General features: G+C 41.2%; 1 protein-coding gene across 4 annotated transcripts in view; it reads right to left on the reverse strand.

Annotated features, from left to right (window-relative positions):
- KMT2A (lysine methyltransferase 2A) overlaps positions 1–15,613 on the reverse strand; it is an 88,203-nt gene that overhangs the window by 6,427 nt on the left and 66,163 nt on the right. For all 4 annotated transcript variants that reach the window (XM_025998809.2, XM_072729642.1, XM_072729641.1 and 1 more), the window contains 4 exons: positions 14,482–14,652; positions 12,120–12,194; positions 465–639; positions 196–303 (listed from right to left, as the gene is read on the reverse strand). In XM_025998809.2, the coding sequence (XP_025854594.2) occupies positions 196–303; positions 465–639; positions 12,120–12,194; positions 14,482–14,652 (529 nt within the window). The remainder of the gene's footprint in view (positions 1–195; positions 304–464; positions 640–12,119; positions 12,195–14,481; positions 14,653–15,613) is intronic.

Raw genomic sequence — 15,613 nt, forward strand, 5'->3', positions numbered from 1 at the left:
TGTACATCTTATAGTTATCTGAATGTCTCCTCTCCTCTGCCAGCCAGCTACTGCTACTTTAACACACTACACGTCAAGTCTTCTTAAATGTTATCTGGTAAATTCTGATCCAAGCAAAACTACACAGTGCCCCGAACAGCCAGAAGAGAGGGAAGCAACGAGTGTTCCTAACGACCAGCTCCACCCAAGACTTACCGAGCTGACTTCAGCTGTACCTCCTCCTCTTCCTCATCATTGGGGTTGTATTCAGGAGGCTGCCGATGTTTGGAAGCCAGGAAGTTAAACATGTCAAATGCTGACTTCCTGGAGCCAAAAGATTAAAATATGCTTTAATAAAAATCCTTTTAACAGAAGCAATAAAGGATCTCTTTGACAATGGAAACCTCAAAGGTTACGTGGGAAAATGATCCTATCATTAGATAATAAAAAACCCAAAGCTGCTTAAGAAAGAGAATGGAACTTGCCTCAGGTGAACTTCAGCCCTGGCTGAGCCATGTGGGTTCAGGGGGGGTTCGTTGGCCTCCTCTGGTTTGTGGAAACGGAATTTGTAATTCCTACAGTGCTTGGCACCAGAGAGCTGCTCAATCAGGAACACAACTGCATCGTGAAGAATCCCCAACATCCTCAAACCGTTAACACCTGTTGGATATAAGGCACCAGGGTAGCGAGGGTGCAGCTGAGGGTGCAGCCAACAGGAAGCTGCCTGGTACTAAAGAAACGTCCGAGCTGGAGAAGAGCTCTGCCAGAGGCTGCTCAAGGGTGAATTGCATTAAAGACTAGCCAAGAATCAGCATTAGCTAGTCGTGGAGATGACGCAGACACAAGTCTATCAATATGGAAAATGTTCACAACAGATTGAAAAACACACTCCATCAAACTATTTTCTATGTCCTGTATATACCAGATAGGGCTATATATGATTTCATTTCATGGTCATAATGTCCACAGGAGGCAAGAAATACCAGCTTCATTACCACATCTTGGGGCACCTGGGTGGTTCAGTGGTTGAGCATCTGCCTCCGGCTCAGGTTGTGATCCTAAGGTCCTGGGATCAAGTCCCACATCGGGCTCCCAGCAGGGAACCTGCTTCTACCTCTGCCTCTCTCTCTGTGTCTCTCATGAATAAATAAATAAAATCTTAAATAAAAACCACACCCAAGGTCACACAGCTAACGCAACAAGGTTTGAACCTTATGCTGTGGAACACTGACCATGATCCCATTTTTGTTTATAGATTAATGGGGTACCTGGGCTTTGTAACTTCATACATAAGTATCTCACTAAAACTTAAATGTATGTAAGCTGCTGGCATAGATAAATGTACGTAAGCTCCTGGTGAAATGCTTTCTGAAATGACTGGCTTCTTTCATTGAAGGGATGGGGGCATTCCAACAACTGCCACACCACTTTGACACTAGAAGTAGCAATGTTCCAGGTGCTGGTTGGCTCAGTTGGTACAGTATGTGATTCTTTTAAGATTTTATTTATTTATTTGAGAGAGAACAAGAGAGCGCACAGAGGGAGAAGCAGACTCCCTGCTAAGCAGGGAGCCCAATGAAGGGCTCTATCCCAGGATGCTGGGATCATGTCCTGAGCTGAAAGCATACGCTTAATCAACTGAGCCACCCATGTGCCCCGCATGGGCAAGTGCCCTGCATTTTTTACTTCTTTTAATTTTTAAAAAAGATTTTATTTAGGGATGCCTGGGTGGCAGAGTGGTTGAGCTTCTGCCTTTGGCTCAGGGTGTGATCCTTGATCCTGGGATCAAGTCCCATACTGGGCTCCCTGCAGGGAGCCTCCTTCTCCTTCTGCCTCTCTCTGGGAGTCTCTCAAGAATAAGTAAATATTTTTTAAAAAATATTTTATTTATATGAGAGACAGCGTGCATATATAAGCAAGGGGGAGGGGCAAAGGAGAGGGAAAAGCAGATGCTTAACTGACTGAGCTACCCAGGTGCCCCATAGCATGTGATTCTTGATCTCAGGGTTCTAAGTCTGAACCCCATGTTGGGTGTGGAGTTACTTAAAAAATCTTAAAAAAAAAAAAAGAAATAGCTAATCTTCTTTACATTTTATCAAGTCAACAGTATTTCACTTACAAATATTGTTATCGGTATTATTAACAAATAGCAAAACAGTGTCTGTTGTGGACAAGATACGTATGCCAGAAGCATAACTGTGCTTGGATCACTCCAATAGACATACACTTTGCTATGAGGCATAGTTAGAGATGCAACCTCGGTGTCATCTGGGGACCATGTGTCATACCCAGGAGGATGTCTATATTTACATGTTAATAATTGTTCCTTCTGGGAGGTGGGATTCTGCCCACCTTTTAATTTGTTAGCGTAGTTGTTTGTTTTTTTCACATTTTAAAATTCTTCTAGATCTTGGATAATTTTTTTTAGAAGAGTAGAAAGTTACTATTAGATGCCTGATTTTTCTCTTAGAGAATTTTTATTTTTTTATTTTATTTTTTTTAAAGATTTATTTATTTATTCATTCAGAGAGAGCGAGAGAGAGCGGCAGAGACACAGGCAGAGGGAGAAGCAGGCTCCATGCAGGAAGCCCGATGTGGGACTCGATCCCGGGTCCCCAGGATCACACCCTGGGCTGCAGGCAGCGCTAAACCGCTGCGCCACCGGGGCTGCCCTGAGAATTATTTTTAAAGATTTTATTCGTTCATTCATGAGACACAGGCAGAGGGAGAAGCAGGCTCCATGCAGGGAGCCCAACGTGGGACTGGATCCCGGGTCTCCAGGATCACGCCCTGGGCCAAAGGCAGGCACCAAACCGCTGAGCCACCTAGGGATCCCCTCTTAGAGAATTTCTAAGGGAGATCATTTGATTTCAACGGGAAGCAAAAAGGTTAGTTTTCAGATCCATAAACATTCTTCGAATACAACCGTTGTTCCCATTAGAATTCACCCTAAGTATATAACCCAAGTCCCCCACAGAAGAGTTTAAAAGCCAAATCAGACAATGGCAAACATTTTTTTCTTTCCTACACAACACTGATTATCCCCAAGATTTTTTTCCTAGGACTTTTAGACTGTTGTGGATTCCTAAGTGGAAAAAGACGATGAAAAAAACATTAGTCACTTCCACAAAAAGTTCATTTTTATGTTTAGGCTGAGTGTTCAACTCTATCTGTCCTGGAGGGCTTATAGTGGGATTAGGTGCTGTGTCAATAATGGGAAAATATACATGAATTATACGTGATCGCAAGGAGCTCCTGGCAGAGGGAGGCAGATAGGTACACAAACCACACACTGTGGAAAGTATCCAAATAAAGGTATAGAATAAAGTACTGTGGGAGCTCTCAAGAGGAAGCAATCTCTTCTGTTGTGGAGGATTCACTTACTCATTCCACAAATATTTACTGAGCACCTACTATATCCCACACCTTCTTTCCATCTTTCTGTGTCAGACAGAGCCTGGGAATACAGAGGCAAACGAGATAGGCAAGGTACCTGTATAGATGGAGCTTTTATTTCATGCAAGAGACAGACGATAAACCCACCAAAGATATTCCCACACTAGGCCTTTTTCATCTGCTATTTCTTCTGCATTGAGGACTTTGACTCTAATTGTTGAATGGCTAGCTCCTTCTCATAATCACTCAGGTGTCAGCTTTACTGCCACCTCTTCAACAGACTTCCTTCCTGACCACTCTATCCAGAAGAGGTTCCCTGCTGCCAATGACCCACATTTGTGTCACTCAGTTTCATTCTTCAGAATACTTATTTGTGCCACCAGACTATAAAGCTGTGAGGCAGGGACCTTACTGTGAAGGGGCCAAGGGACTGGACCTTGGAGAACGGGCCTGAGGCTGCTTCTATTCGGCAGTTCTTTCCTAAGTGGCCAACGTGGTGCCAGGCACATGACCAGGTTTCAGTAGTATTTCTTTTCTTTTAAAGATTTTATTTATTCATGAGACAGAGAGAGAAAGAGAGAGAGGGACAGAGACACAGGCAGAGGGAGAAGCAGGCTCCATGCAGGGAGCCCGATGTGGGACCCGATCCCGGGACTATGGGAGGGATCATGCCTTGAGCCAAAGGCAGATGTTCAACCGCTGAGCCATCCAAGCGTCCCCAGTAGTATTTTCTAATAACAAACATTGAAAGGTTGAAGATTTTATTCTATAATAAGCAGGTAACACTAAAAAGTTTTTGAGGTACTTCTGGTGACACTGAGGATTCGCTACAGCAGGAGGTGGGGGACTCAGGGACCAGTTATAAGGTTTTTTGGTATTATTGGAAGACAATGACAAAGGCTATTCCTGAGGAAGGAAAGGGAGAGAAGAAGGGACTATGACTCAGACTTTTGAGGGAGAATCAACACCAGTGACCAACTGGATGTGAATGACGAGGGAAAGGAAGGAAGTCAAGATTTATTGGACTTTTTTGACCTGAGATATGGGGGATGTTAGGAGGAGTGGATGACTCATAGAAGTGTATATGGGAGCAGAGCGATGGCTGCACAAGCCCAGGGCAAGGGCAGAATGAGGGGCAGAGGCTGAGAACCCAAGAGAATCTTAATACTCCCCCCCCCCTTTCTTTCTGTCAACATACAATGTTCTATTACTTTCACGTGTATTGTATAGCTATTCAACAATTCTATACATTACTGAATGCTCATAGAATCCTCTTTTTTTTTTTTAATTTTATTTATTTATGATAGTCACACACACACACAGAGAGAGAGGCAGAGTCATAGACAGAGGGAGAAGCAGGCTCCATGCACCGGGAGCCCGACATGGGATTTGATCCCAGGTCTCCAGGATCGCGCCCTGGGCCAAAGGCAGGCGCCAAACTGCTGCGCCACCCAGGGATCCCGAATCCTAACTCTTTTTAAAAGTTTATTTACGGAATGCCTCAGTGATTCAGCAGTTGAGAGTCTGCCTTCAGCTCAGGGCGTGATCCTGCGGTCCCGGGATCGAGTTCTGCATTGGGCTCCCTGCATGGAGCCTGCTTCTCCTTCTGCCTCTGTCTCTTTCTGTGTCTCTCATGAATAAATAAATAAAATCTTAAAAAAAATTTATTTGCCATCTGCTTTTCAAAAAAGTATAAATACATTCAAATTAACCCTTTAAAAAATTTATAGGGGATCCCTGGGTTGCTCAGTGGTTTAGGTGAGCAACCATCAGCTCAGGGCATGGTCCTGGAGTCCCGGGATCGAGTCCCACATGAGGCTCCCTGCCTGGAGCCTGCCTGTGTCTCTGACTCTCTCTGTCTCTCATAAATCAATCAATCAATCAATCAATCAATCTAAAAAAAAACCTTATAAAGTGACACAGTATAGAAAGTAAACGTTGCCCATTCGAATTCCCTAGGTCTTACTCCTCTGAGGCCACTATTCTATGTGTGTGTATGTATAATACAGAAATATCTAAAGAGATTATTGTGATCATACCAGATACATACTGTTACAACCTGTCCTTTTCAATTACTTTGGACCTCTTTCTAAATTTCCCTGTTGAAGAGTATTTGCCTTGCTTCTAGTTTTGTGCTAACACATGTCGGAATGAACACCCTCATATATTTTTTATGACCTGACTTGAAGCTACCTATACGGTAACTTCCTAGAAGTGGAACTGCTGGAATGGAAGGGCATGGGACTTGAAAAATTTCATAGCTATTGCTTAACTGCTCCTCCAAATAGTTGTATTAGTAATTTATGTACCTGCCATTAATGTAAGAGAAAGCCTGTTTCCTCCATTTGTACCTAGATTATTTCCAAATTCTGAAACTTTATTATTAAAGGCTTTGTTAATAAATCTGTTAATAAAACAGTTAATCAAAAAAATAAATAAAACAGTTAATCATGTTTTAATATGCATTTTAAAAATTATGAGTGGGGTGCCTGGATGGCTTAGATGGTTCAGTATCCGACTCTTGATTTCAGCTCAAGTCATCATCTCAGGGTTGTGAGATCAAGCCCCACATTGGGCTCCATGCTGGGTGTGGAGCCTGCTTAAGATTCTCTCTCTCCCTCCGTATCTTCCCTTCCTCTAATAAATAAAATTATGAGTAAGACTGAATTATCTTCATGTTATTGGCCATTTGTATTTTGTGGGGGATAAAATGCCTATTGTGTCCTTTGCTCTCTTTTTTGTTAATTAAAAACAATTTGGGGTGCCTGGCTGGCTCCATCAGAAGAGCATGTGACTCCTGATCTCAGGGTTGTGAGTTTGAGCCCCATGTTGGACGTAGAGCTTACTCAAGGAAAAAAAGAACGAAAGACAGAGAAAGAAAGAAAGAAAGGCAGACTAAAAACAAACATCTGAGAAAATTTAAAATACACTTAAAATGTTTTCTAATACATTAAATATTTTCTCTCTCCTATTTTTTTTAGACACTTTATTTATTTATTCATGAGAGACAGAAAGAGAGAGGGAGAGAGAGGCAGAGATACAGGCAGAGGGAGAAGTAGGCTCCATGCAGGGAGCCTGACGTGAGACTTGATCCTGGGTCTCCAGGATCACACCCTGGGCTGAAGGCGGCGCTAAACGGCTGAGCCACCCAGGCTGCCTCTCTCTTATTTCTTAGAACGAGAACAAAACCATATAAACTGGGATGCCTGGGTGGCTCAGTGGTTGAGTGTCTGCCTCAGCTCGGGATGTGATCCCAGGATCCAGAATCAAGTCCTGCATCGGGCTCCCTTCGGGGACCCTGCTTCTCCCTCTGCTGGTGTCTCTGCCTCTTTCTGTGTGTCTTTCTTGAATGAATGAATGAATGAATGAATGAATGAATAAATAAATCTAAACCAAAACAAATCAAAACAAAAACCATATAAACTTAAATTCCTCTAATTACTCATTGTTTCCCTTCCCAGGACCAATAAAAGAGAGATAAACGGATATGGAAAAAACACAGTCAGTGGGAGGTTTCTACCTTAAAGTAATTAAATCTTTAATGTTTGCTCGAAATAATTGTATTAATGACATGTTTTTTCACTGCCTAAATTTAATTTGAAATCTAGTGACAATGAGAAACTGTATTAGTTTTTTTTTTTCTTTTCTATTTCTACTTTGAAAAGAATAAATAAATAACAGGGGTGCCTGGGTGGCTCAGTTGGTTGAGTGTCCAACTCTTTGTTTTTTGCTCAGGTCAGGATCTCAGAGTGGTGAGATGGGAGCCCTGCCTCACTCTACACTCAGCAGAAAATGTGCTTGAGATTCTTTCTCTCTCTGCCCTTTCCATAGTCCACATGCTCTCTCTCTAAAATAAATAACTAAAACCTTAAAAAAATAAAGTAGGATTTAAAAAAATAATAAAAACAAAAGGAAGATATAACAAAAGCATAATGAGATAGCATTTCATAGTCACTAGGATATCTAAAACAATAAGACAGCCAATAACAAGTGTTGACAAGGATGTAGGTACTGCATCAAACACTGTTGATATCAAATAGTGCAGCTATTCTGGAAAAACAATTTGGCAGCTCCTCAAAATTTAAATATAGAGTTACCATATGGCACAGCAATTCCACTCCTAGGTATAGACCCAAGAGAAATGAAAACACAAAAACTTGTACAGGAATATTGATAGCAACATTGTTCATCATGGTTAGGAGGTGGAAAAACCTCAAATGTCATCAGCTGATGAATGGATAAACAAAATGTAGCATCCATACAATGGAATATTCTTTGGCCATATAAAGGAATGAAGTACTAAAAAAGCCATATGTGAAAAACCCACAGAGAATATCATAGTCAATAGTGAAAGATTGAAAGCTTTCACTCTAAGATCATGAATAAAGCAAGGATGACCACTCTCACCACTTTTATTCAACACAGCACTAGAAGTTCCAGCCAAGACAATTAAGTAAGAAAAAGAAATAAAAGCCACCCCAACTGGAAAGGAAGAAGTAATGTTATGTTTGTAGATGATACTATCTTATATGTAGAAAACTTTAGAATAAATAAATAGTATAGAATTTCTATATACAAACTGAAAAATCTAAAAAGGAAATTACAAAAGCAACTCTACTTAAAATAGTACCAAAAAGAAAAAAACAAATTAACTTAATCAATTAGGTGAAAGACTTATACAATGAAAACCACAAAACACTGCTGAAAGAAATTAAAAACATAAATAAACGGAAACGTATCTTGTGTTCATGGATTAGAAGATTTAATATTCTTAAAATGTCAATAGTACTAAAGCATCCATAGATTCAGTGCAATTTCTATCACTATCTCAAATGACATTTTTTGCAGAAATAGAAAAGCTCATCTTAAATTCACATGGGGCTCCTGGGTGGCTCAGTCGGTTAAGCATCCAACTCTTGGTTTCAGCTCAGGTCATGATCTCATGGGTCCTGAGACTGAGCCCCGTATCAGGCTCTGCGTTCAGCATGGACTCTGCTTGAAGATTTTCTCCCTTTGCCCTCCTCCCACTCACGTGCTCTCTCTCTCAAATAAATAAATAAATCTTTAAAAAAAATTCACAGAGAATCTGACGGGATCTTGAATAGTCAAAACAATCCTGAGAAAGAACTGGGCAGCCTCGGTGGGTCAGCGGTTTAGCACTGCCTTTGGCCCAAGGTGTGATCCTGGAGACCTGGGATTGAGTCCCGTATCGGGCTCCCTGCATGGAGCCTGCTTCTCCCTCTGCCTGTGTCTCTGCCTCTCTCTGTTTCTCATGAATAAATAACTAAAATCTTAAAAAAAAAAAAAAAATCCTGGGAAAGAACAAAAATGGAGGACTCAAACTGCCTGATTCCAAAGCTTACCACAGATCTACAGTATTCATCAAAACAGTGTGGTACTGACATGAAGACAGTGGAATAGAAATGAACCCTTCCATATTTGATCCCATGATTTTTTTAAAGTGTATTTTTACATAATCTCCATACCCAATATGGGGCTCGAACTTATAACCCCAAGATCAAGAGTCACATGTTCTGCAGACTGAGCCAGCCTGGTGCCCCTGGTCACATGATTTTTGACAATGATGCCAATACCATTTAATGGGGAAAAGATTTTTTTCAACAGTGTTAGGAAAACCAGATATATCCACATGCAGAAGAATGAAGTTGACTTTTACCTCATACCATATAGGAAAATTAACTCAAAATGGATCAAGAAGCTAAGTGTAAAAGACCTAAAGCCATAGAACTCTTAGAAGAAAACATGTAACAAAACCCTCATGATGCTAGACTTGGCAATGATTTCTTGAATATGACACCAAAGGCACAAGTAACAACAGAAAAACTATAGACTAGACTTCATGGCAATTAAAAAATTTTGTGCGTCAAAAGACACTATCACTCCCCACTCTCCCCGGCCAAAGCTAGTATTTGATTTCTCTGAATTCTGTCTCAGATCCTTTCAATTAGGATAAATGTCTTAATTTGGCATGTTATGTCTATTAGGATATATAAATCACATTTGTATAAATATACATACAAATAACTTTATTTATCTACACACTTATAAAATAAATAGCCAATAATGTTAGGTTTATTTATTTATTTATTTATATTTTATTTATTTATTTATGAGAAACACAGAGAGGAGAGAGAGAGAGGTGGAGACACAGGCAGAGGGAGAAGCAGGCTCCATGCAGGGAGCCCGACGTGGGACTCGATCCCGGGTCCCCAGGATCACGCCCTGGGTTGAAGGCGGTGCTAAACTGCTGAGCCACTGGGGCTGCCCTGTTAGGTTCATTTAAAACAATTTTTTTTTTTTTAAAAAACAATTTTTTTTTAAATGAGTATAAGTGACACAACAGGTTCATTAATTTTTTTTTAAATTTTTATTTATTTATGATAGTCACACAGAGAGAGAGAGAGAGAGAGAGAGAGAGAGGCAGAGACATAGGCAGAGGGAGAAGCAGGCTCCATGCACCGGGAGCCCGATGTAGGATTCGATCCCGGGTCTTCAGGATCACGCCCTGGGCCAAAGGCAGGCACTAAACCGCTGTGCCACCCAGGGATCCCAACAGGTTCATTAATTAATCCTCACTACAAATTTTGAGGGTCACATTAATATTCCTTTTTAGATAAGGAGATCAAGACTCAGAGAAATAAATTAGCTTGCACTCAATTTAATACTGGTAGCAAAAGAGCAGAAATGTAGCTTGTACTCAGTTTTATTGCCTCCAGAGCTCATAGTTTCTTACCACCATTCCATGTGGCAGTAAAGGACATGGATAAATCAAAGGAATTTCTGTCCTGCTGGCAAAAAAAAAAGAGCTGGCTACTCAGTTTGAGGCTGAGAACAGAGTTGAGAACACTGGCTGATTCCAGGAGCAGGATTTTACACATATTTGCAGTAATCAGTGACTATTGGGAGAGGCCACGTAGAAGTTATACTTTCTTGCCCCCCAGATATCACCCTCACCAATCTAAAAAAAAAAAAGAAAAGAAAAAGAAAAAAAAGGCAGCCCACAGAATGGGGAAAAATACTTGCAAATCATCTCTCTGATTAATATCCAGAACATATATATATAACTCAACCATAACAACAACAACAAAGCCAAGGCAAAAGCCTTGCATAGAGATTTTTCCAAAAATGATCTATGAATGACCAGTAAGCACATAGAAAGATGCTCAACATCATTAATCGTTAGGGAAACATAAATTAAAACTATAATAAGATACCATCGCACATCCATTTGGATGGCTTCTATCAAAAAAAAAAGCAGAGACATGGAGAAACTAGAATGGTGCAGCCAGTGCGGAAAATAGTGTGGCTGTTCTAATTACAAATGGAATTACTATTTTTTTTTAAGATTTTATTTATTTATTCATTACAGACAGAGAGAGAGAGAGGCAGAGACACAGGCAGAGGGAGAAGCAGGCTCCATGCAGGGAGCCCGATGTGGGACTTGATCCCAGGACCCTAGGATCATGCCCTGGGCCGAAGGCAGGCGCTAAACCACTGAGCTACCCAGGGATCCCCTGGAATTACTTTTTTTTTTAAAAAAAGGAATTACTGCATGATCCAGCAATTCCACTTCTGAGTATATACCCCCCAAAACAAAAAGCAGGGTCTTGAAGAGGTATCTACACTCACATCGACACAGTACAATTATTCATAATAGCTAAAATGTGGAAGCAACCCAAGTATCCACTGATGGATCAATCAACCAGCAAACTGACATATAAATACAATGGAATATTATTCAGCCTTAAAAAGGAAGGCAATTTTGCAATATGCTATAACACGGATGAACCTTGAAGATATTATGCTAAGTGAGATAAGCCAGTTTGCTTATTGAATTCCACTTACTGTGTAATTCCACTCACATGAGACACTGAAAGTAATCAAAATCATAAAGACAGAAAGAATAATGGTGGTTGCCAGAGGCTGGAGAGAATGGGGAATAAGGGGAATTTCAGTTTTACAAGAAAAAAAAAGAGTTATGGGATGGATGGATGGTTGCTCAACAGTGTGAATGCATTTAACAACACTGAACTGTACACTTAAAAATGGTTAGGATGGTAAATTTTATAAGTATTTTACCTCAATAAAAAAACTCATCTGTTCAGAAAAAAAAGAAAAGAATAAAGTCCCAATGCAATATTGCAGCAAATAGAAAGCTTGAAAGCATTATGCTAAAGCTGTGAAAAATTATTTTTATTTTTTTAAACATTTCCAACATTTGTTTTTAAGATTTATTTATTTATTCATGATAGACACACACAGAGAGAGAGAGAGAGAGAGAGAGAGAGGGGCAGAGACACAGGCAGAGGGAGAAGCAGGCTCCATGCCAGGAGCCTGATGCAGGACTCGATCCCGGGACTCCAGGATCGCGCCCTGGGCCAAAGGCAGGTGCCAAAGGCTGAGCCACCCAGGGATCCCCAAATTATTTTTAAAAAAAGGTTGAGGGGATCCCTGGGTGGCTCAGTGGTTTAGCGCCTGCCTTCGGCCTAGGGCATGATCCTGGAGTCCCAGGATCGAGTCCCATATCGGGCTCCCGGCATGGAGCCTGCTTCTCCCTCTGCCTGTGTCTCTGCCTCTCTCATGAATATATAAATAAAATCTTTTAAAAAATAAAAAAAATAAAAAAAGGTTGATACTTTTGTAGAATCAACTCTATAGCTTTAGACCAACAAGTTACCAGAATACTCTTGAGACAGGACTAACATGACCACTGTGGCTATTACCTGCAAATGAGAGCTGCTTTAGGCGGGCATTTGATCGAGCTTCCTGGACTTTATCTGTCAGTGACTTCCAGGCATCTGTGAGGAAACAAAATATTCAATCAAAAACCTCTAACACCAGTGGCAATCAAAAGCATTGAGCTTAGAATCCCTACAAAGTGAAAACACCCTACTAAAATGGCTTTTTCGTTTTTTTCTTTTTTCAAGGAGTTCCGTGTTTAAGAAAGTGGCTGAGAAGGTATGTGACACAACAGTGCCTCCTATTAGATTGGAGGCTCACACCTTCTGAAAATGTCCCCTGAATCCCCAAAGCATTCATATCCCTTGATGGTAGTCTGGGTCTCAAACCTGAATTTTGGGTATCACTTCTATTCCCTATGCCCCTAAACAAAATAATACTAGCATTAATGATTTAAACTGGACTGTGGGGAGATCTTAACCTCTGATCCTTAAAACTAAGGGGGTGTGACTAGAAAATCTTTTTTTTTTATTTTTATTTTTTTATTAAAAAAATTTTTTTTAAATTTTTATTTATTTATGATAGTCACAGAGAGAGAGAGAGAGAGAGAGAGAGAGGCAGAGACACAGGCAGAGGGAGAAGCAGGCTCCATGCACCAGGAGCCCGATGTGGGATTCGATCCCGGGTCTCCAGGATCGCGCCCTGGGCCAAAGGCAGGCGCCAAACCGCTGCGCCACCCAGGGATCCCTAGAAAATCTTTATAACCCCTCCAGCTCCAACTTAAGGTTCTATGATCTCTTACTGTGTGTTGGACTCACTACCACGTGGCACTTCACACTCAGTGTGTTATATGGGCAACTCATACACTCAATCACTCAATGTAGTCTTTTTGTTCTCCTTCCATATTTTTCTTTCTTTTTTTTTTTAGTGACCCAGGCCTGAATCTTCAGAGTCACCTTGGGACTCTTCTCTCTCTATTCTCCATATCCAAGCAGTCATGAAGAGTGTCTGTTCTTTCCTCTCTTTTCCTGCTGGGAACAGGCTTTATTACCTGACACTTCTACTGCAGCTATGCTCTCATTAGTGACCTTTTGCCACCTCATGTCTACTGTTCAGTCCACCTTAAAGAGAGCTACCATGTTAAGCTTCTTGAAAATCTGCTTTTATTCCACTTCCCCAGATTCTCAAAGGCTTCATGGTTTGGTACCAAAGGCCCTCAGAAACCAGTGCTGAATCCACCTCCGCAAGTTTCTCTCTCACTATCTGACTGGGATTTCGATGTCCTCTCCCACCTGAGGACACTCTTGAACCCACCACGTGCAATCCTGTCTAACTCTGCTTATGTCCCTTTTTAAAAAACCTCTCTCGGGGATCCTTGGGTGGCTCAGCAGTTTGGCGCCTGCCTTTGGTCCAGGGCGCGATCCTGGAGTCCCAGGATCGAGTCCTGCGTCGCCAGGAGCCCGCTTCTCCCTCCTCCTGTGTCTCTGCCTCTCTCTCTCTCTCTCTCACTATGTCTATCATAAAATAAATCAATCAATCTTAAAAAAAAAAGAAAAGCCTTTCTCATTTCTCTTTTCCTAATCTAAATTCTATTACCTCCTTTAACAGGATCTTCTATTCTATCATTCTTCCTGGGTTGGATAACCCTAACTGACCCCCAGGGGTCTTTCCTTCAAATTCCTCTAATACTCACAGCCTAGGAAACATTCACTAGTCCTACAACAGCTAGCTAACACCTATGTGCTTGGGATTCAAAGTGGAACAAGAGAATAAAATGCCCGCCTTCCTAGGAAGTTCCCTGTTGAGTAAGACGTAAAAGAAAACAGACATTTATAAAAACAAATTTTAAGCTACAAGAAAAGCATTTAAGATCTGAAAAAGGAGCAGAAGGGAGGGAATGGGAGTGCTTATCTTCCTCAGAAGGTCAGGGAATACTTTCTAAGCCAAACCTTGAATAAAGGTAGAGTTCACCAGATAAATGAAGGTAAAGAGAAGATTCTGGGCAGAGGGAAGAAACGGGTGAAGGCAAAAGGGTGAGAGAGAATGGCATTTGAGGCACACAAAGTAGAGGTAGAAAGCAAGGCTGGAGAGAGAAGAGGTCTAAGTGCTCTCAAAGTTATGCACTATTTCTCTAATAACACTAACTTCTTAAGGACAAGTTAGGTGTATGATGCCATCAAGTATCTTCCAAAACATCTAGCACACAACCGTCCACATCAATGGTACTAATATATGTAAGCGTGGATCTGGCTGAGATAGAGCCTGTACTGATGAGACAACCTCCTATTTTTTTAAGTAAATTCTATATCAAATGTGGGGTCCAGCTTATGACCCTGAGATCTAGTCAGAAGAAGCTCTACTGACTGAGCCAGCCGCACACCCACCAACCTCCTCAAATCCACTCACCTTCGATACTTTCTGCACAGATCTGAAAGCCATCATCACTTGAAATTTCAAAAACAAGTCCTTTCTTGGGCTTTTTCTCAGCAATGCTTTCCTTCCTCTTCTGTTCTTGCTGGAGCCAAAGCATCAACGGAGAACTGAAGTTATTTTCTTCCTCTTCCACTGTTTTAGGTTCTATGAGGGAGAAAACAGATAGGGGCCATACTGGTTGGATTAGTAAACACTGATACATGATCTCCAAGCCTACCAACAGTCCACAGTTGGCAGGATCAATCACTCTCATTTATAGATAATGAAACTGAGGCTCAAAGATGTTGGAGCAACTTGCCCTGGGTCATAGCCAGAACGTGACTAAAACTGGAATTTTTTTTTAAACCGAAGTCATGCTAAGTGGTAGTCTCTGGTAGGACAATTTGATAGCTTTTCAATAAGCAATTACCCTCAATAAGGTCAAAGCTAAAAAATAATAATGATTAAGATGATGCACAATGCATGAGGCACTCTTCTTGGAACTTCCTGTAGAGTAATCCAGATAAACCTCACAATGACCCAGTGAAGTGTTATTATTCTGTACACTTTAAAAATGAGAAACCTGAGGCGGAGAGATGATAAGTAACCAGCCCAAGTTCATGTAATGAGGAAGTGGTAAGCTGAGATTTCAACTCATCTGGCTGAGTCGGCCACCAGCCTGCCCTGCCATCTTACATAAAGAAGTGCCTCCGTCCTCTTGAGGAATCAGCCAATCAGCAGAATGTGATTATATCCCAAACGTTACACCTGAGCATTTTTTCTCTACCTGCCTTTCTTTTGCAAAGTTCCCCTGAAGGAAGTGGGCAAAGCCTTATATCCAGATCTCTCCAATTTTGACGTGGCTTGTTCTTTACTGATCAAACTCAGTAGCACAGATGGGAAGTGCTAGAGAGATGTATCTGAGGTTGTGACCAGATACATGGTTCTCTTCATCAACAACTAAGGCATGAGGTCAGGTCATCACTATCTATTAAGATCACAGTGCTGTTAAAGCAAGTAGAGCAGAAGTATAATCGACAAACGATTACAGACTATGGAGTAGAGGGGGAAGGGAAGGGACCAGACCAGGGGAGAGATGCCCTGAGGGTTAGTCTACACCTCTGAC

This window comes from Vulpes vulpes, chromosome 12 (genome assembly GCF_048418805.1).
Source record: "Vulpes vulpes isolate BD-2025 chromosome 12, VulVul3, whole genome shotgun sequence".
Classification (NCBI taxonomy): domain Eukaryota; kingdom Metazoa; phylum Chordata; class Mammalia; order Carnivora; family Canidae; genus Vulpes; species Vulpes vulpes.